The 24484-nt window shown below is 45.1% G+C and overlaps 1 protein-coding gene across 1 annotated transcript; it reads right to left on the reverse strand.

The window, feature by feature from the left end:
- Positions 1-15917: 15917 nt before the first annotated feature.
- Positions 15918-19439, reverse strand: LOC127326364 (uncharacterized). Its single transcript, XM_051353237.1, has one exon. It carries the CDS (start codon positions 19352-19354, stop codon positions 16403-16405), a length of 2952 nt encoding a protein of 983 aa, XP_051209197.1. The 5' UTR covers positions 19355-19439; the 3' UTR covers positions 15918-16402.
- Between the last annotated feature and the right edge of the window lie 5045 nt (positions 19440-24484).

Genomic DNA, 24484 nt, shown 5'->3' on the forward strand with positions numbered 1-24484 from the left:
AGTAGTTGATCATCATATTATCAAGAAGCTTTGTTGCTTCACCAAGAGTGATGGACATAAAGGTACCTCCAGCAGCTGAATCCAATAAATTCCGTGAAGAAAAATTTAGTCCTGCATAGAAGGTTTGGATGATCATCCAAGTAGTCAGTCCATGGGTTGGGCAATTTTTAACCAGAGATTTCATTCTTTCCCAAGCTTGAGCAACATGTTCAGTATCTAATTGTTTAAAATTCATTATGCTACTCCTCAAAGATATAATTTTAGCAGGGGGATAATATCTACCAATAAAAGCATCCTTGCATTTAGTCCATGAATCAATACTATTCTTAGGCAGAGATAGCAACCAATCTTTAGCTCTTCCTCTTAATGAGAAAGGGAACAATTTTAATTTAATAATATCACCATCTACATCTTTATATTTTTGCATTTCACATAATTCAACAAAATTATTAAGATGGGCAGCAGCATCATCAGAACTAACACCAGAAAATTGCTCTCGCATAACAAGATTCAGTAAAGCAGGTTTAATTTCAAAGAATTCTGCTGTAGTAGCAGGTAGAGCAATAGGTGTGCATAAGAAATCATTATTATTTGTGGTTGTGAAGTCACACAACTTAGTATTTTCAGCGTTGGCCATTTTAGCAACAGTAAATAAAGCAAACTAGATAAAGTAAATGCAAGTAAACTAATTTTTTTGTGTTTTTGATATAGCAAACAAGATAGCAAGTAAAGTAAAACTAGCAACTAATTTTTTTGTATTTTGATTTAGTGCAGCAAACAAAGTAGTAAATAAAACTAAGCAAGACAAAAACAAAGTAAAGAGATTGAGAAGTGGAGACTCCCCTTGCAGCGTGTCTTGATCTCACGGCAACGGCGCCAGAAAAAGAGCTTGATGGCGTGTATTTCACACGTTCGTTGGGCAACCCCAAGAGGAAGGTATGATGCGCACAGCAGCAAGTTTTCCCTCAGAAAGAAACCAAGGTTTATCGAACCAGGAGGAGCCAAGAAGCACGTTGAAGGTTGATGGCGGCGGGATGTAGTGCGGCGCAACACCAGGGATTCCGGCGCCAACGTGGAACCTGCACAACACAAGCAAAGTACTTTGCCCCAACGAAACAGTGAGGTTGTCAATCTCACCGGCTTGCTGTAACAAAGAGTTAACCGTATTGTGTGGAAGATGATTGTTTGCAGAAAACAGTAGAAAAAGTATTGCAAGAGATTGTATTTAGGTAAAGAGAATTGGACCGGGGTCCACAGTTCACTAGAGGTGTCTCTCCCATAAGACAAGCAGCATGTTGGGTGAACAAATTACAGTTGGGCAATTGATAAATAAAGAGAGCATGACCATGCACATACATATCATGATGAGTATAGTGAGATTTAATTGGGCATTACGACAAAGTACATAGACCGTCATCCAACTGCATCTATGCCTAAAAAGTCCACCTTCAGGTTATCATCCGAACCCCTTCCAGTATTAAGTTGCTAACAACAGACAATTGCATTAAGTATGGTGCGTAATGTAACTAGTGACTACATCCTTGAACATAGCACTAATGTTTTATCCCTAGTGGCAACAGCACAACACAACCTTAGAACTTTTCATCCTTTGTCCCAGGTGTCAATGCAGGCATGAACCCACTATCGAGCATAAGTACTCCCTCTTGGAGTTACAAGCATCTACTTGGCCAGAGCATCTACTAGTAACGGAGAGCATGCAAGATCATAAACAACACATAGCATAACTTTGATAATCAACATAACAAGTATTCTCTATTCATCGGATCCCAACAAACGCAACATATAGAATTACAGATAGATGATCTTGATCATGTTAGGCAGCTCACAAGATCCGACAATGATAGCACAATGGGGAGAAGACAACCATCTAGCTACTGCTATGGACCCATAGTCCAGGGGTAGACTACTCACACATCACACCGGAGGCGACCATGGCGGCGTAGAGTCCTCCGGGAGATGATTCCCCTCTCCGGCAGGGTGCCGGAGGCGATCTCCTGGATCCCCCGAGATGGGATCGGCGGCGGCGGCGTCTCTGGAAGGTTTTCCGTATCGTGGCTCTCGGTACTGGGGGTTTCATCATGGAGACTTTTTATAGGCGGAAGGGCAGGTCAAGAGGCGGCACGGGGGCCCCACACCACAGGCCGGCGCGGCCAAGGGGGGGGCCGCGCCGCCCTATAGTGTGGCCCCTCCGTGGCCCCTCTTCGTCTCTCCTTCGGACTTCTGGAAGCTTCGTGAGAAAATAGGCCCCTGGGCTTTGATTTCGTCCAATTCCGAGAATATTTCCTTACTAGGATTTCTGAAACCAAAAACAGCAGAAAACAGCAACTGGCACTTCGGCATCTTGTTAATAGGTTAGTTCCAGAAAATGCACGAATATGACATAAAGTGTGCATAAAACATGTAGATAACATCAATAATGTGGCATGGAACATAAGAAATTATCGATACGTCGGAGACGTATCAGTCAGCGCCCCACCACAACAGCCAGCTGCGCCAGAGGCCGAGGAATATGAACGTGACAACTTCCAATGGGATATTCCTACGTCTTCACAAGTTGTCCATGAGGATGCGCCGGGTTTGAAATATGTGTGCTCCAAGAAGCTGTTCGATTCTCAAGAAACGGCTGATGAGGAGGAAAATCCTGAGGAGGTCGCCACCGCCGCCGTCAAAAATATGTTGAGCCCAAACACACTCCGTGCTACGGCCACTATGGCGATGGAGGGTCCATCAGTACAACCCAAGAAGAGGAAGAGGCAAAATAAGAAGGACGCCCAAGACAAGGCGGCGGCCAAATCCAAGGACAAGGTCCCACTCCTTGACAAGTTGCCAAACAATTGGCGACCTCTGCATCACTTGGGTCAACCGATGCTGCCGGAGCATGTCGTGAAGAAACTCACCCCGGATATGAGGAGCTTGCATGAGACTGTCTTGCATGTGGAGAACCTTCTTCTCAAATCAAAAGATCCTGGTTACCCTCTCTTGGTGGCGAAGGTGCCAACTGGCATGAACTTCGTCGAGAAGTACCCCGCGGACTTGTGCTTCATCCGGTTCAACGACATCTTCAGCATCTATCGCATGCAAGCGCTCCACTTTAGTGTGGTTCGCCTAGTTGCTCTTAGCTTGTCTCGCCCGCAGTTGTTAAGGAGGAGACGCCGACCATCGCGATAATGGACCCCTTCTATATGCGGGAGAGCATCATCTGCAACGCTGGGGATCGGGCGATTGCCACCCAGCAGGTCGAGGATTTCATGCTGGCGAACATTAAAAAGGGCGCCATTCTCATCCCTTACTTCCCCGAGTAAGTAATCACTCGCTAGTCCCCCATTACCATTCTATCCTATATCTCCATTTGCATTTCCAAAGGTTAATCCGTGTGTTTTCCGCAGAGACAAGTTCTGCACCCTCATCGTCGTGCACCCGCAACACTCGCATGCAGTCTATCTCGACTCGGGTAGGGACCACAAGAAAGACTACACCCACATCAAGGCCCTTCTCAATGATGCTCTCACCGGCTTCGCCAACAAGGCAGGCCCCCTCAAAGTAGAGAGGAAATCCCGAGGAGGCTTGGTCTTAACCCACACAATCAACTTCCCCTGCCTCAGGCAGTCGACGCCCGACAATGGGATGGACGCGTGGTACGCCATCCTTCAGATGCAGGAGTACATAAAGTACGCAGATGACATGTTGCTGCCAGAGAATCTCAGAAACAGGTTTGCAAACATGGCGGATGTCCCCGATAGAGAGATTAGAAAGAATCGGGTCGCATCCAGCAGTTCATTTGCACGATAATCCTGCAGGATGTCAACAATAGGTCTGGCGAGTTCTTCTACGGCTACGGTCTACCACCTAATGACGAGATAGAACTCCGCTTGGAGATGTCGCGTGATGAGAGGCCGTTCAACTCGCTTGAGGGCTGCCGTCCATTCCCCCCTAGGCGTACAACCTGATCCTACGACGGGAACACTTGTTAAAGCTTGAACGATATGTCCTTGAACTTCCGTACTGTAATAATTGCTATATATTCCCATAGAATCGACTAGTTGTTTTTATTTAGTTGTATGAATGTGCATGTGAACATGTGTCTATAGTTTCATTTACTTTGCTATATATTTCAAGATTATGGCGTACATAGCTTAATAATTATTTGCATTTACTCGACCACTACTTGCCTCGTATTTGGAGTTCGCCGATGATTAGAATGTTCGGTCACTCGTACACTCGGGGGTGGAGCCAGTGAGCCTTGGTGCGACGGCCACAAGTATCAATCTATTGTGCATCCTACCTAGCCTCACTGACTCCATCCCTGGATGTTAATATTTGTTTCGACCGACAAAGTATGAGGCACGCTATTTAATTCGTACTACTTGTCTTCTATTTGAGTTCGCACTTCTTAATTGCATTGGCCGATGATTAAAATGTTCGGTCACTTGTACACTCCGGGGTGGGGCTAGTGAGGCTTGGTGTGATGGCCACAAATATCAATCTATTGTGCATCCTACCTAGCCTCACTGACCCCATCCCTGTATGTTATTATTTATTTCGACCAACAAAGTATGAGGCACATGCTATTTAGTTCATACTACTTGTCTCTTATTTAAGTTGGCACTTGTTCATTGCATTGGTACTAACGTTTTACTTGTCTTGTGAATGGAGATGCCGACGACATATGTCGTGTACAAGGGGAGGGTTCCTGGAGTCTACGACGACTGGGAGGACTGTCGGAGACAGGTGCACCGTTTCAGCGGCAACAACTACAAGGGATACCCCACTAGGGTGGAGGCGGAAGGAAGATACGCCCGTTATCTAGCGGGAGAGATGAGGGACATGAGGAGGAACCGGATGAAGACCATGGCCTTCGTGATGATGGTCATCATGACCATGTTGGTCATGTTCTATGTGATTGTAGTTTAGGTTAGGACCTACATTGTGAGGTGTATGACGATACTTGTGACGACTATGTACCGAGACTTCTAACTTTGTGAAACTTCGTCGTTCGGTGTTGCATATGCACATGTGTTGTATGAATCAACACATTCCGGAACGAGACTTGCGTAATTGTGTATTGATACCGAAATGAAACTTGGCTCTCTATATGCTTCTCATATTGCATGTAATGCTGTCTAAATATGAACTGCGTTGTAAATATATACTGCTGTCAAATATGTATTGTAATATGCTAGAAAAAAAGCTGGAAAATGAATTTTCGAATATAATTACCGGCGCAACTAAATGCCCTACTACCGGCGCACGTGGCGTGCGCCAGTGCTGGAAGACCTACTGCCGGCGCAGCTGCACGTGCGCCGGTGGAATTTCGCTTTGCCGGCGAAGCTTGGGTGGTGCGCCGGCAGTAGCTGACATATCGCCGGCGCACTACCTGGTGCGCCGGCAGTGTTCATTTATCACCGGCGCGTTCGCACCGGCGGGCTCGTGGTGCGCCGGCAATGGGCCTTTTAGGTTCGCCGGCGGTAGGCCTTTTCCTAGTAGTAATGGGAGCAACGCCAAATCAACCCATGTTCTTGCAAAGGTTCACACATTTTCCAGAAATTGCTTATTTCAAGGAACAAGATATGGCAGGGGACGTCTCCTGTTCCTCTGCTCTTGTTGAGGTATAATTTCCAGCCATCAATATTTTTTTATGTTCAAGCATATTATAAGCTTGCACATCGGTTGTGTTTCTTAATATCGTATTTATTCTTGGTCCTTCCTTTTGGCAGGAGTAAACACTGATTTTGTATGTGCTTGTGATTCTCTTAATTTAGGAGGAGGCTCGATCTGCTCTGACTACATGATTTTAAGGCATTACTTCAGGTGTGGCTCTCATCTTTCTGGTGTGTTGTGCATTAGGATAAGTAGCAGGATGTAACTTTTCAATCCGCTGAAAGACATACCGATATGATCATGCTTAAGTATGTAGTCAGCTTGTATGAATGTTGTGTGTGAATGATTTTTCCTATGTGTTCCATTTCACACTTGCAATTTTATTTTTGTAGAATTAGAATGATCGCAGTGGCAATGCTATTTATATTAACTCAGTGAACCGTTGGAGTTGGAAGATATTTATAAGTCGTCGATTTCCCCTATGCTTAGAGAAGACTATTTGGCTGGGATAGGTCATTTTCTTAATTCTGCATACATGGGAGGAGGTTTCATGCCAAGGTCTGATTTTTTTTTTGATAAAGAATGCTTTATTACTTTAAGAAGCAATTACATCCAGCCTCTGCATAACCAGGATGCACACAGCCGTTTTGTTGTCTCAAGTCCAAAAGGATAAATAGTAAAAACTAGACGAGATACATATCGGAACGATGAATCATATAACGCCTAAGGTGTAGGTGGGGCATCTATCCGTAGATTATGCTGCCACCCATGCAGGGAAAAAGTATCCCTCGCCGTAGCCTCCAACCGTGTACAGACCTCCGTAAATAGGTCTCGGTTCTCCACTCTCCGAAGAGGTAACCATGAACGGAGAATACTTGTACATCTGTAGATGACCTGCAACAAAGAGCAATTTTTGTCATTAAAGATCTTGTCATTTCTACATAGCCAAAGCGCCCAGATAACTGCTAGCGCCCCCACCCTAAGAAGCATCTTAAGCCTTGAATCTATACCATGAAGCCAATTGCCAAAGACATTGGCGACACTAGTCGGAGGATACAGGGTAGATGCTACTTGGATGACTGACCATATAGATCTCGCGAACTGGCACTGGAAGAATAAGTGTTTGATTGTTTCGTCCTGATGACAAAAAACACACCGTGTACTTCCATGCCAATTCCGCTTAACAAGATTGTCTTTGGTGAGAATAACCCCACGACGAAGATACCATCAAAATATTTTAATTTTTAATGGTATCTTCATCTTCCAAATCTTTTTATTGCTATCAACTGGTAAATCAGAAAGAAGGATCGCATTGTAGAAAGATTTTACGGAAAAAGTACCATCTACATGAAGGTTCCATCTAAATTCGTCTGGTTCAGGCGATAAATGAATATCTCCGAGCCGTTGAATTAGGGTATTTCATGCCACAAGTCTTTGTCCAAGTAAAACCCGTCTGAACGTCACATTCGGAGGTGAGGTAGCCATTACAGTAGCAATGGTATCACCTTGTCGACGAGCAATCCTATACAGAGCAGGATACTGTTCACTTAAGGGTGCATTGTCTAGCCAAGCATCTTCCCAGAACCGTATTTGTGCTCCATTCCTGATTGAGAAAGTACCATGGCGAAAGAAAACATTTTTTATCGCCATAAGACCAGCCCAGAAGTGAGAATCCCCAGGTTTCCAAACCACTTGGGATAGTGTCTTCGAACCGATATACTTTCTCCGAAGAATAGTTTGCCAAGTCCCATCCTCAGTAAGTAGCTTAAACAACCATTTACCCAGTAGAGCTGAATTCTTGACCTCCAGGTCTGATTTATTTTAGTAGCACATTGTTAGAGTACGTCATGGGCCTGGGCCCGTTAGTCTTATGGTTTGCTTAGGGGTCAAGTAAGCCTTGCTTGGGAGTCAAGTAAACCTCTCTATATATGGAGAGGAGAGGTATCAATCTAATCAAGCAAGAATTAAGAAGGACATCCCTTCCCTCTTGCCCGGCCGTGGGCAAAAGGCCCCCGGCCGGCCTTCTCGCGCCCTCACAGCTCTCTCTCCTTCCCAAACCCTAGCAGCCACATAACATTTGTTATCAGAGCCGACGCACCAGGCGGCCTCCGCCGCGATCGCCGGGCCGCTGCAGCCGACGCTGCTGCTGTCGTCGCCGCCACCCGACGCCAGGCTGCTGCAGTCCCCGCTGCCGCTGTCCACCATCTCCTGGCCGGGCCCTACCTCGGCGCCGGGGGTCCCTCTTCTCCAGCAGCCGCCCACCTTCTTCCCCACCAGGACGCTACAGCAGCAGCTGCTGTCGCCGCCACCAACGCTGCTGCAGCTGCTATCCTCACCGACGTTGTCCTTGCCATTCGGTGGGCAGCTGCAACAACAGCTGTCGCCACCAACACCGCAACAGCGGCTGCTGCCGCCACCGACGTCGTTACTGCCTTTCGGCGGTGTGGGAGCGACCTTGGCCCTGGGCTCTACATCGAAACCGCCCGGGATGCCCTTCCACCAGGTCCGTTTCCCTCCGTCGCCGTCACCGCTTCCGGCTTGGATCGCTATCTGGCACGCATCGGCGGCGGTGAGGCTGCAGGCTGCTGCGCGCGGCCTCCTAGTGCGTCGGCGTGTGCGGGAGATGTGTGATCTGCAGCTGCAGCTCCTCCAAGTTGCGCTTCGTTGCGCAAGGGACCTCGATCTCGGCCGCTGCGTCGGGGATCTTGGGCTGGCGATTTCCCCCACGGGCGGCGGACATGTTGTTTCTCCCGCGGGCAGTGACCTCAAAGTCTGCACCATCAACAGTCATCCGGCGGGGAGAAGGCATGGTGTCACCAACAGGAGCGCACCGCGTAGCACCACTGCTTTCCGACGCCGGCCGCCGTGCAGGCTCCTTTTGTCCCACTGGTTTCCATGGGATCCAGGTGGCTGTACAAGTGCACGTCCGACGGGCCGATGGTGTCCACTTTTTTTGCAGGGGTCAACGGTCAACAATAAAGCCTCCCAGTCTATTTCAGGTTGAGAGTAATAAAACAAGCCGAGATGTAAAAGGCTCGTTTTTTAGGTGTTAGGGTTGTGTTGCGTCGAGTCATGGTTTGTTTCAGTTGCAGCTCGAGGACGAGCTGCATGTCCAGGTGGGGTGTAGTGTTAGAGTACGTCATGGGCCTGGGCCCGTTAGTCTTATGGTTTGCTTAGGGGTCAAGTAAACCTTGCTTGGGAGTCAAGTAAACCTCTCTATATATGGAGAGGAGAGGTATCAATCTAATCAAGCAAGAATTAAGAAGGACATCCCTTCCCTCTTGCCCGGCCGTGGGCAAAAGGCCCCCGGCCGGCCTTCTCGCGCCCTCACAGCTCTCTCTCTCCTTCCCAAACCCTAGCAGCCACATAACACACATGCATCTGATTGCTTCTTAATATCTTCAACACATATTCATGGATCACATGTCAAGTACCCTTTGGCATTTGTTCTTAAGAACCAAAATGCTGAATTAAAACAAATGTCAATCCCATGGGTACCTTCTTTTCCCCATGCATACCTTTTGCCATTTGTTCTTAAGACTGTTTCCTTACTGAGAAGTGAATCTGAAAGTATGGCACTCAGGACATATAGATTTAAGTCCTAATTTGTAATATTAACTATTCTCGACATGCCCAGTTATACCATCCATAATTATGTAAGTAGAAGTAGGCATGTTTTACAGCTTTGTTAATTTGTTCACAACATCTCGTTTCTATGCTCAGGTGCCATCTAGGGATTTCTGGAATAATAAAGTGTACCTTTCGCCCAACTGAGCTGGTTTAGAGGTGATATATTGTCTAGATTTTGTCTTGAGGTTAGTAGCTGCTTGCACCATCAGCTAAGAACTTAAATTGTTTTCAAACTGACTAGCAGCTTTAGAGCACTGTTACTACTGCAGAGCATTGGTTAATTTTGTATACTCACAATCCAGAACACCAATAACAAGCTGCTTTAGGACTGTCTTGTTAGCTGTGCTCAGCTGCTTTAGGTCTGTCATATTTGTTGTGTTCTGTGTATAGTACTACCATTTTCTCTTGGCTGACATTAATCATATCTTTATTTTGCTGAATGGATAGACATGATAAACAAATATAACTTTAGTATTAGTTCTTGTCATTTTGTGCATTATATCCATGCGTGCCAGGTTCCATTAGGAGAAGGGAAAATCATGCACATGTCAAGAATGGTGCAGTTGTTTTTAGCAAATGGATCACTTCTAGGTTTTTTTAATCAGATATACATCGCACAACAGGTCTCCCATGAAATTGTTGCAAGTGAACCACTGTCAAATTGTCAAGGTAAAGATCAACATTATAAAGATATACTTTGCAGCTCTGGCGTGACAAAATGCTGTTTGGTTATTGTGCATCCCTAGATATATGCATTCATGTAAGGATAAATAGCATGAACAGAACATATGTAAACAAACCATTGCTACTTATTGATAATTTGCCTTGCAGAACAGCGCAGATGGGCTGTGCTGCATCAAAAATAGCCTATCATGCTTAGTTTTGATAGTTAAAGTTGCATTGTCAAGGTTTTTTCTTTTGATAACTTTTTTTTACAATCAATATCACATATATTTATTGTAATACATAGTACATGGTAGAGATACACAAGCTAAAGAAACGAGCAAATCATTGAGATCTTCAAATTCTTCTTTCATCCATGACACAATCTTGTACGTCTCTGAAGGGAGCCAAAAACAGATAACAAATCATAGACCTAAAAATACCAACAAAAATTCTCCCATAGTTTCAATTTTAGACGCAATGCCAAGACTACGTTCACGCGCGCAACCATTGAAGTAGTCAATCAACATCGGCAAGTCACTGATGAATATGAGTGTGTGCTTTGTTTTGCTGGGGCTGGGGCTCGAGAAGACAGAGATCATATATTCTTCTATTGTAACTTTAGCATTCGGTTTTAAAATTATTTGCAGATCACCTTGCATGGCGCAGTCAGCTGATCATGCCAGGAAAAGCTTAAATCACATTTTCTTTACTGAGGTTACAGCCTTAGCATGCTGGCATATTTGGAAAATTCGGAATGCCAAAGTTTTTGATCGAGTTCAACCAAGATTTGCGACCTGGAGAAGTAACTTTGTTCATGATATATCGTTGCATGCCCATCGGTTTAAACCTGATAGAAAGATCAAGCTCTTAGCCTGGATAGCTTCCCTTCATTAAGCTCCTTGTTTAATGTTTGGGGTTTTTAGTCCTTCTCTGTTGTACAGTTTTTAGTTCCATCCTTTTGTTTTTTGTTCTTTCTTAGTTGTAACTTTGTTTCAATAATAAAGGTGGGGAGTTGTGGGCCTTTTTGCCCTATAGTAAAAGGTTTCAACAAAAAGTTCAACATGAACAAGAGTACCAACACCAGTATGCTAGGAAAAAAACAACAGAATAGCCCGGTCGATGTCGCTGAAGAGCCGAGAGTATTAATCACCATTGCCGAAGACGTAGCAGCCAGGACAAATATTGTGAGGATAATCGTCCTCATGGCAGCCATGAGAAAGGATCCAAAACCGATTCGGCAAAGCAAGATCTTAAGATCCATACCTATAGAATTGTAATCCTCCAACACAATCATTGATGCCACGAATGAGATCTTGTCGACGAACGAAGGTCTGAAGAACACTTATTTTAGACGGTACCATCTCCATCATGACAAAGACCAACAAGATGGCTACCAAACCTTAACCTAATCTGTAGAAAATCCTATTTTATTAGAAATTCCATGCATAGATCGGGTTCTCCACCCCTCCCGGCATCGCCGAGGTTGGCCGAGGAGGGGAACCGATCTATGGTGGAAGGGAAGGTGAAGGCGGTGTACTTTTCTCTAAGGTGGCCGCCGCCAGGAGCGAGACGAAAAAACTTCCGGAGGTTGACTTAATTATTTCAAGACGACTTGAATTCTTTGATAACTATTAGTGATGTTCTATTTATTTAAATATTATCCATTTTTCTTTGTATTTTACTTGACCTACCTCATTCCATATCAGGACCAAACACCACATTACTTTCTGACTCTCAGGAAGTTGGCTCACAGGGGTATTGATGGTATGGGCCATAACTCTAGAGGTAGAGGATCACAGCGGTCTATATATGTGGCTGTTTTTCCTCCGGCATAGTGTTGAGCAGCGATATCTTTTTTTTTTGCTGTGGGAGGGCGCCAGTCTCTTCTTTCCTAGAGGCATGACCATGAGATCAAAATAATTGTAGAATCACAACAAGACTGATTTACTTAAAGACATTAGACACGAAAGGTACACGGATGTTGTTTGAAAAGTTAAAAGGCTACTATCTTTTTGTATTGTTGCGTGTCCAATGTATTCGATTGTCATCTAATTGGCATATGTACTTAGGCTTGGAGAAGTGAGATGTTTCCGAGTATAGCTATATGTTTGCATAATTAAAGAAATATGGTTGATTAGTTCTAACTTATTATACCCTATCATATATCTGAAATGTTCACTGTTCAACTTCTGTTAAATCTTTCAATGCTTTAGACTTAACGTGGACGGGCGCTTCGATGGTTTTGTCATTGTTGAACATTTTGCTTACTAAGCTCATTGACGAGTACGATGTACATTTACAATGCCGGAATAATACGATATATGAGATATCGGTGTATAAGAGAAATCAATTTCGGGGGAAACAAGATTCATTAAAGAGAAAAGAGAAAAGGTTGCTATTAAGGTTTAGATGTTCATTACTTATTCTTCCTGATTCGCTCGAGAATTTAGCAAAGCAAATATGCCCTGAGTTGGGTGGCAAGGAGGAGATGGATCATCAGAGTGTGACTCTTGATTCTATTAATGAAGAAGAGAAATATATTCAATATAGGAAATATTTATCTCAAGATGTCTTCTTGCTGGGTGTAATTTTGCAATCTGTTCAAAAATTCTATTGGGACGAATTCCTCATAGACATCTCGACAAAGAAAACAATCGCATCATTATCATTAGGGATATTCCGAATGCAATACTATGATGACATAAAACATCGTATGTATGTTCCCAACGAGAACGCAGATAAATTTATAAGGAGCGCTTACTTCGGTGGACACACCGATGTGTATAAACCTAAAGGAGAAAATCTATATGTCTATGATGTGAATTCATTATATCCATCCGTTATGGTAGGGAACAAATTCCCGGGAGGGAGGCCTGTCTGGCATGGTGATCTAAGTGAACATAAACTCGAAGATTTTTGGCTTTGTTGAAGCATTAGTGAAATGTGAAGGTATCAACAAACCTTTTTTGGCGAGTAAGCATCCTGTGGAGGATACATTAATCTTCCCAGAAGGACCTTTCTTCGGTACATGGTTCACTGAGGAACTCAAATTTGCAAAGAGTATTGGCTACGAAGTTATTATCACATGTGGATTTCTTTTTGATCGCATGGACAGCCCATTTGATGCATTTGTCAATGCTCTGTATGAAAAGAGAATGAAAGCTAAGGCAGCAGGCAATACAGTTGCAGCATATATTTGCAAGTTATTGCTAAATTCATTATATGGTAGATTGGCTATCTCAACTGATTGTGATCAAACTATTGTTCTGAACAAAGAACAAACAGAGGCTTTCGTAAGACAAACACCAACTAAGGATGTGATGGTTCGCGCCTTTATGGTCTAGTTTTACATAGGATAACCTTACCTATGCTCCAATTGAAATCACTGAAAAGACAATAGGACTCAGAGAGGTGCCGATCGAATCATTCATCGACCCTGGCATTTATATGTTGCATGATCAATGATCTCTGCACGCTCTTGTTTTGTGGCCTCCTGTGTGATTCTCTTCTCTGTTTTCGTCCACTTGTGAGACTTGACTCTCATTTGTATTTTTCATCCAATACTCACGAGAGGAGACAGATGGGTTCAAATTGAAAGTTTCTAGTCTACATGGATAAGAAAGGAAAAACATATCTAATTGTGGTGCTCCCTTGTTGGCAGTGGCTGAGCGTGACCGAAAGAAAAGGGAGGGCTAAATTGAACCTTTCAAGATATTTTGAAACTAAGCAGCAAAATTTTGCTGCAATTTCAAGTTCTGTTCGTAACATCAAGAGATGATTTTCAAGCTTTAAGTACATTTAATTTTCTGCTTTATGTAAAAATTAGCCGAGCAATAAAGAGAGATTTTTTTTTTGTGTCAAGATGCACTGATATGGACAGCAATGATTTCTTGATTCACAACAAAATTAGCATAGTAGAGGAGACTTCTAGTTATTGTTTTATTTGTAAAAAAAGAGTATCTGGCCCCAAAGATCCATCCACCAATTGGTAGGAAGGAAAAACACCAAGAATCAATGGCCCAATTCGCAAGGTAAAGAGAACCTACTCATCCTATCACAGGGCCAAGAGTCACGAAAACCTCTTTTCACCGGCAATGATGCCTACCGGAGTGATGCCAGTGGTGACATCACCCATATGTTGATCAATCATTTCACAAAATTATGAAACATAATTGAAATGCAACTAACACATGATTTTTGCGAAACATAATCGCTTTGGTTGGTCACAGCCTAGGGCATCAACGTTTGAGGGGTTCCTTGGTATGCACATTGAGCTCCATGATTGTCATATTCCCGATCGTTTTCAAGCGAATTTAATTGAGCATTAGTAGACCCCATTTTTATTTCATTTGTTTAATTGCGAACTATGTTTTATTTTATTTTGAAGCACTGCATTGATTGTGAACCATGTTGTTTATTTGAATATATGCTACTTAAATTAATTTGTTTACAACATTATTATTTTCTAGTCATATGAGCCAATTGAGCTGAAAATAGGGGGAAAATGAGTTAAAATGGCTTGAATAAAAATGGGGTGAGGCACCAGGATGCCCCCAATCCAAACGGACAATGGCGATCGGACGGCCATTCTGGTGTTCGGGGCCAACCTAAACGGAAAAAAAGAACATTTTTTGTGTCTGAAAGGAGTCGAACTGCTGGAGATGCTTTAAATTTGTGTTCTTACACATGTGTTTGTATCAAATACCCCAGCTATAAAGATAATATAATGCTCCTAGTAGGATTGGATTCCACCGTGGAACTAATCATGGAACTACTCGTACTTGTGATAGACTGAGTCAACATCCATTGCACTCGTGCACTAATTAATCATTTATTTCCTCCTGTCATGCAAATATCATAATATGCCCATTGCCACGTCACTCTTACGGTCCCACACACAGAATCCGACTACCTTTTCAAGTGGAGAATGTACACTGTACTTGCAGCCAAAGTTTCTTTAGTGATAAAGGGCAAAAATAACTTGTGGCTGTAGAAAGCTGATGTGAACTTGAATTTTGTTACCCCTTGTAGCTTACATTCTTGTCTCTTGTTACTCAGCCTTTTATTCCCTTTAATCTTAACATCTTTTTTTTTAGGGAATTTTAACCTTAACATCTTTATGCAACCTCCATCTCTGTCTTATGTTACCTGGCATCCAACTAGGTTGAGTGATGAAGCCCCCTTTTCAAAAAAAAAAAGTTTGCTTCTCAGTTGACCCTTTTTCCCTAATAAGTTGACTGTTCATTTTAGCAAAATCAGTGGATTATTTAATTATTCCATTCAGTTGGCGGCTCTTTTTTTTGGGCAGAATCAGCAAACTATTATTTTAATACAAATTGCACCTTTACTCAACACAAATTGCAGTTTTCAAAAATATGCAACCATTGTATTTGCAATATGCAACTTATTTTAATAGTGCATTGTGGATTTTCAAACTTGATTCGGTTTGTTGCACAATGTTAAAATGTGCAACATGTATACTTATAACGCTATAATGTGTGAATTAGTTTGTTTATACTAGTAAATATGTTTGGATAGTTTCTTTTGGTTTTTGCACTTTATTTGACCGGTTCTAATTTTAGTGTAGACAAGTTGCACATTTTTTGAAATGTGCGATTTGTGTTTTTTTCAGCGTGCAAATAATGTTTTTGTGTTGATAAACATGTTTAATAAAATATTCTATTTTTATTTTCCAACTTTTGTTTTTTTTGTTTTGGTAGACTGATTCGTTCATGTGATTTTGCTTGAGATTCCAATCGACCTATGTGCAGCCAGACCAATAAAAAAAAATAGATAGTGATGCACAACTTTAGATTGTTGATACAGAAAATTTAAATTGGTCACATGTCATAGCCGATTCTGGTTTTTTTATTTTTGATTTGCAGGGGCTAAATGAGGATTTATCTGAAAATATTGGGCAGCTACCACTTTGTCCGTTTATTATTCTCTAGCTAGCTATACTATCACTCTCACCAAAACAAATAAAAAAGGTCACCAAAAAAGGGAGAACGAAAGGTGTCCATGCATCCAAAAAGAAAGGAACAATCCAAAGCTGATACTTTTTGCTGCATCCATCCATATTTGTAGAGGCCCATTCCATCCATCCACTAACTGAGGCATCAGATTCTGCTTAAACACCAAGCAGTCTAGTACAGTATATATATGGGTGGAAAATGGCCCAATAAAAGCCATCTAGCAATGCAGCTAGTAGTATTCTATCCAGCATTCCAGCTAGCTATCACTCACTCGCTCACTCTCCTAGTGCAACATCGAACAACCTTAATTTGCAACCAGGAACAATCTCTATAGATGTTCTTGATCATCTTCTTGATCTTAATTATTAGTTAGTACTATTATAATAGTAGCAGCGGTAGTATTTTTTAACCTAATTACTTAAGTGAATCTCTCCAGATGAACTGATCATCTTCTTACTAGTACCTGGTTAACTGATTGCTTGCACCAGTACGAACGTACGCTAGTTGATCAATTACACGGCCACAGGTTTGGGTAGCTGGCCGGAGTAGCCTTTCACGTCGGTCTTGCCAGTCCGGCCGGCGGGTCCGGACTCCGCGAGCATCTGCACGACGTCGGCCATGGTGGGTCGCAGCCCGGGGATGCTGCAGGTGCACCGGACGGCGACGCGCAGTGCCTGCACCATCTCCTCCTTGAACGGGCTCCACGCGAGCCCCTTGTCGAGCGCCTCCGCCTCGGCCGCCGCGGCCACCTTGGCGGTGACCCACTGCACGATGTCCCTCGTCTCCCCGAACTCCGGCTCGATGGGCTTCCTCCCCGTGGCCAGCTCCATGAGCACCACCCCGAAGCTGTACACGTCGCACTTGGTGGTGGCCTTGGAGGAGTATGCGTACTCGGGCGCCAGGTACCCGTAGGTGCCGGCGATGGTGGTAGTGGACGCCGTGGTGTCGCCGCGGGATGAGGCGGTGGCCTGGATCACCTTGGCGATGCCGAAGTCGGCCACCTTGGGCTCGAAGTCGGCGTCCAGGAGGATGTTGGAGGACTTGACGTCGCGGTGGACGATAGCGAATAGGAGGTCGTGGTGGAGGTAGGCCAGGCCCTGGGCGACCCCGATGGCCACGCGGCGGCGCGTCGGCCAGTCCAGGAAGCCCCACCCGCCGCCGTGCAGCGCGTCCCACAGGTTGCCGTTGGGCATGTACTCGTACACCAGCAGGTTGCTGTCGGCGCCGGAGTAGCAGCAGTACAGCTTCACGATGTTCTTGTGCCGGATGCTGCCCAGCGTCTCCACCTCCGTCCGCAGCTCGCGCCCCTCGTCCTCCTCGCCGCCGCCCCAGCCGCCGCCGCGGTGCTTCTGGTTCTGCTTGGAGGAGGACACCCAGAGCTTCTTCACCGCCACCAGCTCGCCGCTGCTCAGCTCGATCTTGTACACCGTGCCGGATCCGCCGTGTCCCACGATGTTCTTCTCGATCAGGGCCTCCAAGATCTCGTGCTGGTCGAAGGTGAGCTTGTGGAAGCTCGTGACATCGTACGACGACCCGCCGTGGCCCCTCCTCGACCCCGGCGACGACGACGACGTCCCGTCCTGATCCCCGTCCTGGGCCGCCCACCGCCGCATCAGCCATCGCCGCGCCAGCGCCAGCATTGCCACCACGCACACCACCGCGCACGCCCCGATGATCCACGCGCTCCCAGCGAGCCCTCGCTTGTCCGCGTCCTTGTGGCACATCGGCATCGTCGTGTCCCTGGGGTTGAGCCGGAACGCCACGCACAGCCCTGGGTTGCGGGCGACGCTCTCCAGGAGCCCATCCTTGATAATCGCCGGTGGCACCGGCCCGGACAAGTTGTTGCCGGCGAAGTCCAGCGAGTTGGGCAGCAGCGCGCACAAAGCCTCGGGGATCTGCCCCGACAGCGCGTTCTCCGACAAGTTGAGCACGTTGAGACTCCGCAGCTCGGCGAGAGTCTCCGGGATGGTGCCGTTGAACCGGTTCACCTGCAACGACAGCAGGTTCAGTCTGACCATCTCCCCCAGCTCCGCCGGGATCGGGCCGGCGATGAGGTTGTTGCTCAGATCGATCTTGACGAGGCTTCCCGCGTCCGCGATCTCAGGAGGGAGAACACCTGAAAGCCGGTTGTCAGAGGCGAAGAGCGAGGTGAGGTTCTTGGCGCCGGCGATGGACGGGGACACGGCGCCTGTGAAATGATTGTAGGAGAGGTCCACGATGGAGGCGTGCGGCAGTGCGAAGATCCCTGGGGGCACATCGCCCTCCAGGTGGTTGTTGCTGACGCGGAACCGGAGCAGCGGCGAGCACTCGCCATAGGCTGCCGGGATGGGACCGGTGAGGAGGTTGCTGAGGACGAGGATGTACTGGAGGTTGCCGTTGGCGCAGGCGTGCGGCGGCAGCGGGCCGGTGAGCAGGTTCTCGGAGACCTCGAGCACGTTGAAATCGGAGTAGCGGCCGAGGTTCGCGGGGAGCTCGCCGGTGAGCTGGTTCTTGTACACAGACAGGATCTCGAGCTGCGTGGAGTTCCCCAGCACCGCCGGGATGGGTCCGGCGAGGAAGTTGGTGTACACCTGCAGCACGCGGAGCCTGGGCAGCGCGCAGAGCGAGTCCGGGATGGCGCCCGACAGCCGGTTCTCCGACAAGTCGACGTCGGCGAGTCGCGTGAGGTTGCCGAGCTCGTTCGGGATGGCGCCTGAGAGCTCGTTGTAATAGAGCTCTAGGAACTCGAGGTTGGCGAGGCGGCCGAGCGACGGCGGGATGCGGCCGGTGAGGAAGTTGCCGCTGAGCTCAAGATCGGTGAGCGTCGTCATGTTGCCGAGCCACGCTGGCACGCCGCCGCGCATGGAGGTCGTGGACAGGATCAGCACGCGGATGCGCCGCAGCCGCGTGATCGCCTCCGGCGGCCGCCACACGTCAAAGCCGGGGTTCTCGTTGAAGTTGACGACCTCGAGGGAGGTCATGTTAACGAGCGACGCCACCGGGAACGCGCCAGTGAAGAGGTTGTTCGACATGTCGAGCTCCCGGAGCGCGCGCATCGGGGACAGGTCCGGCACGGCGCCCGACACGCCGGAGTAGCTGAGGTTGAGCGTCTCGAGGGACGACGAACAGTTGAGGAGGGTCGCGGGGAACCCGCCGCGGATGTCATTGAAGCCGAGCTGGAGCTCCCGGAGCGCCGGCAGCGCCGCGCAGATGCCGGGAGGGATCCTGCCGGTGAGGCGCCACGAGGTGAGGTCGATGCCCGTGACGTTGCCGCCGCCTGCGCCGTCGCAGACCACGCCCTGGAACCTGCAGTAGTCCACCACCGGCGCCGGGGAGAAGTCCCAGCGCGCCATGGCCGGCCCCGCGAAATCCTGCTTCAAACGAGACAGGTACGCGGCCTGGGCGTCCAACGCCGCCGCACCATTGTTGTCACGGGCAGCGAGCAGCACAGCGACGGCCAGGAGACACAAAGCGGTGGCTACCATGGCACTAGGTAGAAGACCACGTACGGCGGACCGATAGATGGCCACCTGAGCTTGTTGCAAAACTAACTAGAATGTGTGTGGTATCGCGCGCGATGGAATTGAGGAAATGGATGGAGGGAGAAGAGGGAGTATATAAGTGGAGGGAGAATCTGTGCATTTGTCATTGTTGATGGCGATGATGATGATAGAAAGCAAAAGTGGAAGAAGATGCCCAAATTCACTCATCTCCTCCTCTTCTCTTCTCTTCTCTTCTCTTCTCTTCTACGGTGCAGTGCCACTCAAAGTACCACCAGCCACACCATCAAACATGGAGTGTGACATTATGTGGAAGTGCATTGCAACAAAACTTCATTTGGCAAGATTATCTTTAGTAACACCACAACAAAACTTCATCTGGGAGGATATATGGTTGGGTAACATTACACTCCGAGAACAGTATCCGGCATTGTACAATATAGTGTGCTACAAAAGCGATACTATCGCTAAGGTGTTGGAAGACTTCCCACCAAATGTGGATTTTAGAAGAAGTCTCATCGGTCCCAGACAAACCTCGTGCCAGGAATTGTTACAGCGTCTTGAGTTAGTTCAACTGACGCAGGGACCGGATGTATTTCGTTGGAACCTTACCGGGAATGGTTCATTCTCAGTGGCTTCCATGTACAATGCTTTAATTCAGCCTGAACTCTCGGTCGATAATAATTCAAAGATTTGGAAGATGAAGATACCGCTGAGAACAAAAATCTTTGCCTGGTATCTTCGTCGGGGGTAATCCTTACTAAAGATAATCTTGCCAAACACAACTGGCATGGAAGTAAAAAGTGTGTCTCCTGTCATCAAGACGAGACAATTAACCACTTATTCTTCCAATGTAAGTTAGCTAGGTCTATATGGTCAGCCGTCCAACTAGGGTCTACCTTATACCCACCACGTAGTGTTGTCAATTTATTTGGCAACTGGCTCAATGGTGTGGATGTTAGATTTAAACGTCTTATTAGGATGGGAGCGATTGCAATTATCTGATCGCTATGGCTATGTAGAAATGACAAGATTTTCAATAATATTTCTTCTTCTTTTTTGCAGGTCATCTACCGATGCACGGCTTTGCTCCGTTCATGGATACCGTTGCAGCGTGTCGAGCACCGGGACCTCTTTACGAAGGTGTCTTCACGGTTGGAGGATACGGCGAGGGATATTTTCTCCCAACATGGGTGGCAGCGTGACCTTCGGCTAGATCCTCCTAGCTAGTCTTTGTTTCTATCTTTTGAACCTTATTTTTCCTTTTGAACACCTTTCTGGTTTTGTAACGAATTTGTGTGCGGCTGTGTGCATCTTAGTTATGCAGAGGCCGGGTCTATTGCGCAAGTAATAAAGTGCCCATTTTCGAAAAAATGTGATTTACATATTTAGAATGATTACATGTTCACCTGGTCATGATCAGCCTGCCCTCACGGCTCAGCCAAAAATTCCGATGGTAGACCTGGGAATCCTCGGTTTAGGATGAGCTTTAAGCTGGCCTGTGAGAAGTGAAAATGGCAAGCCCAACTTGGCCTGAAAAAATTAACAACATTTTTTCAATATCTTATACTCCCTACGATTTCTAGATATAAGCCATATAGTTTTTTGAGAAACAATCTAGAATATAAGGTGTATTGCATTGCACCACTTGTCTGAACAGAATTTTAGAATTTAATTGCGTTTTCTTATCTTATGCAAAGTCCCCTATTAGCTCACCTAAATTGCCTAGGGTCAGTCCTGCCCAAACATGATGTAATTTTTCCTCAATAAGCGTTTTTTTTAATTTTCGTGCTAGAAACTGTATGGCTTATATCTAGAAACAAAAGGGGTATTATTTTATTCATTTTTAGAGTATAAAATGTAATGGTGCCTATTTTTTGCATTAGTATGTGAGATTTTGCATGTTTCGGGTTTTTAGCTAGGCCAAGCTGCCCATTCGTAGGCCTACCCGATCATCTGATCGACCTCAGGCTCCATTTTCAGCCCAAACCGTATCCTATACTTGAAAAAAAAATAGGATAAAAATTGAATTTTTTTGAAAATCAAAGATGATTATGTATTGTACTTGAAACAAAATATTTTCCTACGAAATTACTTTCATTGTATACTAGGTAAAAAAACAAACTCGAAACGCCCCATGACCAGGTACTATTCACATTATATTTGTCATAATTTTGTTTTTTTACCTTGGAGACTATGGGAATCATTTCGTTTACAAACATTTTTTTACAAGGACAAACTTGATCATTGTTGGTTTCGAGGAAGATTCAAAAAAATTGTTTTTTTATAATATTTTTTTGGTGTATGGGGGTGTGTGGCACCCGAGAGCCAAATGTGAACTGGGATAAAACCTCAAATTTTAGTATTCGGATTACATTTATATTATATTTGACTAGATGTGCATTTCTTTGAACCAATTTAGCTTTAAAATATGGTTTTTGAGCTAGATGGGGAGTCCATCGAAAAATAAGAACCGCATAGCACTGCATGGGCCGGGCAAAACTCTTCAGCCCGCAGCTGTCAGGGGTCTAGGCCCAACTGAACCCAATCGTGTTTCACATTTTTGGTAAGGAAGTGGGCAGACTAGCAATAGGTAATGATGATGATGATAGCTCAGCCAGATAAACATACAATGCAGCTACCAATTATGGTCTAACTAATGGAGGCGACTGTTAATCTTGTACTGCTAATGCTCTCTCCATAGGCTTAACAACACTAGTGCACTCGCTGCAATCTCCATGGGGAACAAACCATCACATTTGTTTGGTGCCCATCCAAGTCACCGCCAACACTTCAGGAAGAGAAGGAGCTAAAAGAATTAAAATATACAAAGAACTTTTTCATCCTAAAAAATATTGCCAAGAAAGCAGCAGAAACTGAGCAAGCATTGGCCATAAGAGACGATGATGTGTGGTTCACTAACATTTATTAATTAACAATGTGTGCATGAATACATATGCCAACCTGCACCTTTTCTCTGTTGAGAGTCTTTTAAGTGAGCGAGAGTGTGTAATTGCTGATGGATTGATGATGAACTTTATTTTTCCATATTATATTCACAGAATGCTAATGGAGTAGTAAAGCCTGAAAAGATGCAGAACTTTTGGGGGGAAATCTTGCAGCTGGAAGAATATATGGGATTTATGGCTCAAAGTCAGCTACTCAACATTATCTAAATTAATTTTCTCGACTTCTGTAAAACATTAGGCACCTCGCCATTAGTGCTAGAGCATTTCAGGTCGTTGGCACATAAGTATTCTGTACTGGTATTAAAAATGTCACTTGAATAAACGCAGACATACAAATCTCTTCTTTTTTAGCCTCTGGGTAACAACGAATACAAATCTTTCCCACACACAAAGAATGAAAATAATACAGAGACATATATAGATATTGATTTGTTCTCCATGCTTTAATATCAAGGCATTGCATAATAGGGCACTTCTCGGTAAATGGTTGTATAAGCTACTTACCGAAGAGGGCATATGGCAAACGCTCCTTAAGAGGAAGTATATTGGCTCAAAGGCTTTATCTCAGGTTATTTGGAGACCAGGAGATTCACATTTTTGGGCTGGTCTTATGGAAACAAAGAAGTTTTTCTTTTCATATGGTTCTTTCTCTATAAAGGATGGATCGGAAATTCGTTTCTGGGAGGATAAATGGTTGGGTAATACCACACTCCGAGAACAATATCCGGCTTTGTACAATATTGTGCGCCACAAAGGCGATACTATCGCCAAGGTGTTGGAAAATTTCCCACCAAATGTGGAGTTCAGAAGAAGTCTCATCGGTCCCAGATAAGCCTCTTGGCAGGATTTGTTACAGCGTCTTGAGTTAGTTCAATTGACGCAAGGATCGGATGAATTTCGCTGGAATCTTACCGGGAATGGTTCATTCTCAGTGGCTTCCATGTACAATGCTCTAATTCATCCTAATATCCCGGTCGATAATAACTCCAAGATTTGGAAAATGAAGATACCTCTGAGAACAAAAATCTTTGCCTGGTATCTTCGTCGGGGGTTATTCTTACGAAAGATAATCTTGCCAAACGCAACTGGCATGGAAGTAAAAAGTGTGTCTTCTGTCATCAGGACGAGACTATTAAACACTTATTTTTCCAATGTAAGGTTGCTAGGTCTATATGGTCAGCCGTCCAAATTGGGTCTACCTTATACCCACCACGTAGTGTTGCCAATTTATTTGGTAACTGGTTTAATGGTGTGGATATTAGGTTTAAACGTCTTATTAGGATGGGAGCGATTGCAATCACTTGGTCGCTATGGCTATGTAGAAATGACAAGATTTTCAATAATATTTCTTCTTCCTTTTTGCAGGTCATCTACCGGTGCACAGCTTTGCTTCGCTCATGGATACCGCTGCAGCGTGTGGAGCACCGAGACCTATTTACGGAGGTGTCTTCACGGTTGGAGGATACGGCGAGGGATATTTTCTCCCAACATGGGTGGCAGCGTGAACTTCGGCTAGACCTCGTTCGACTATGTTTTATCTTTGAACCCTTTTGTGTGGTTTTGTAACGGATTCGTGTGCGGCTGTGTGCATCTTAGTTATGCAGAGGCCGGGTCTATTGCGCAAGTAATAAAGAGCCCATTTTCGGAAAAAAATGAAGGCATTGCAGAGGTCGGGGCAATTTATTTATCCCTCGCAAGAGAAACATGCATGCCCAAAATATGTTCTTCTTCGGTAGGGAATAACCTTTTGATAACATCGAATAATAGATAACAACCTTTCTCGGATAGATAATACTAATAACAATCATATACTGACACATATATATATTACTCCATTCTCGATTCTTAGTTATCATGTTGTTGCAGAGGCCGCTACTAATCTATTTATTTGTCCTTCGTAAAAACTAAGCTTATTTAGTTTCATCATTTTGATGCTTTAATATCCCATAAAATCTTAAATAAAATTTATATTTTACTAAATAATACTACTTTACTAGTTCATTAATTTTCCAACTAGTCATGTATACTTTCCAACTCTTGTGGAAAAATTGAAGAAGGGTGTGTGCATGTTTGTTAATGGAATTTTATCTAATTTGATATCATTTCTAGTTATTTTTCTCAAGCAGTAATTCTTGACCTTTTGAAG

This window comes from Lolium perenne, chromosome 5, assembly GCF_019359855.2.
Source record: "Lolium perenne isolate Kyuss_39 chromosome 5, Kyuss_2.0, whole genome shotgun sequence".
Classification (NCBI taxonomy): Eukaryota; Viridiplantae; Streptophyta; class Magnoliopsida; order Poales; family Poaceae; genus Lolium; species Lolium perenne.

What these genes read in the sequence shown, in the direction of transcription:
- LOC127326364 (XM_051353237.1), bottom strand. Translation starts at nt 19,354, where the DNA reads ATGGTAGCCACCGCTTTGTGTCTCCTGGCCGTCGCTGTGCTGCTCGCT.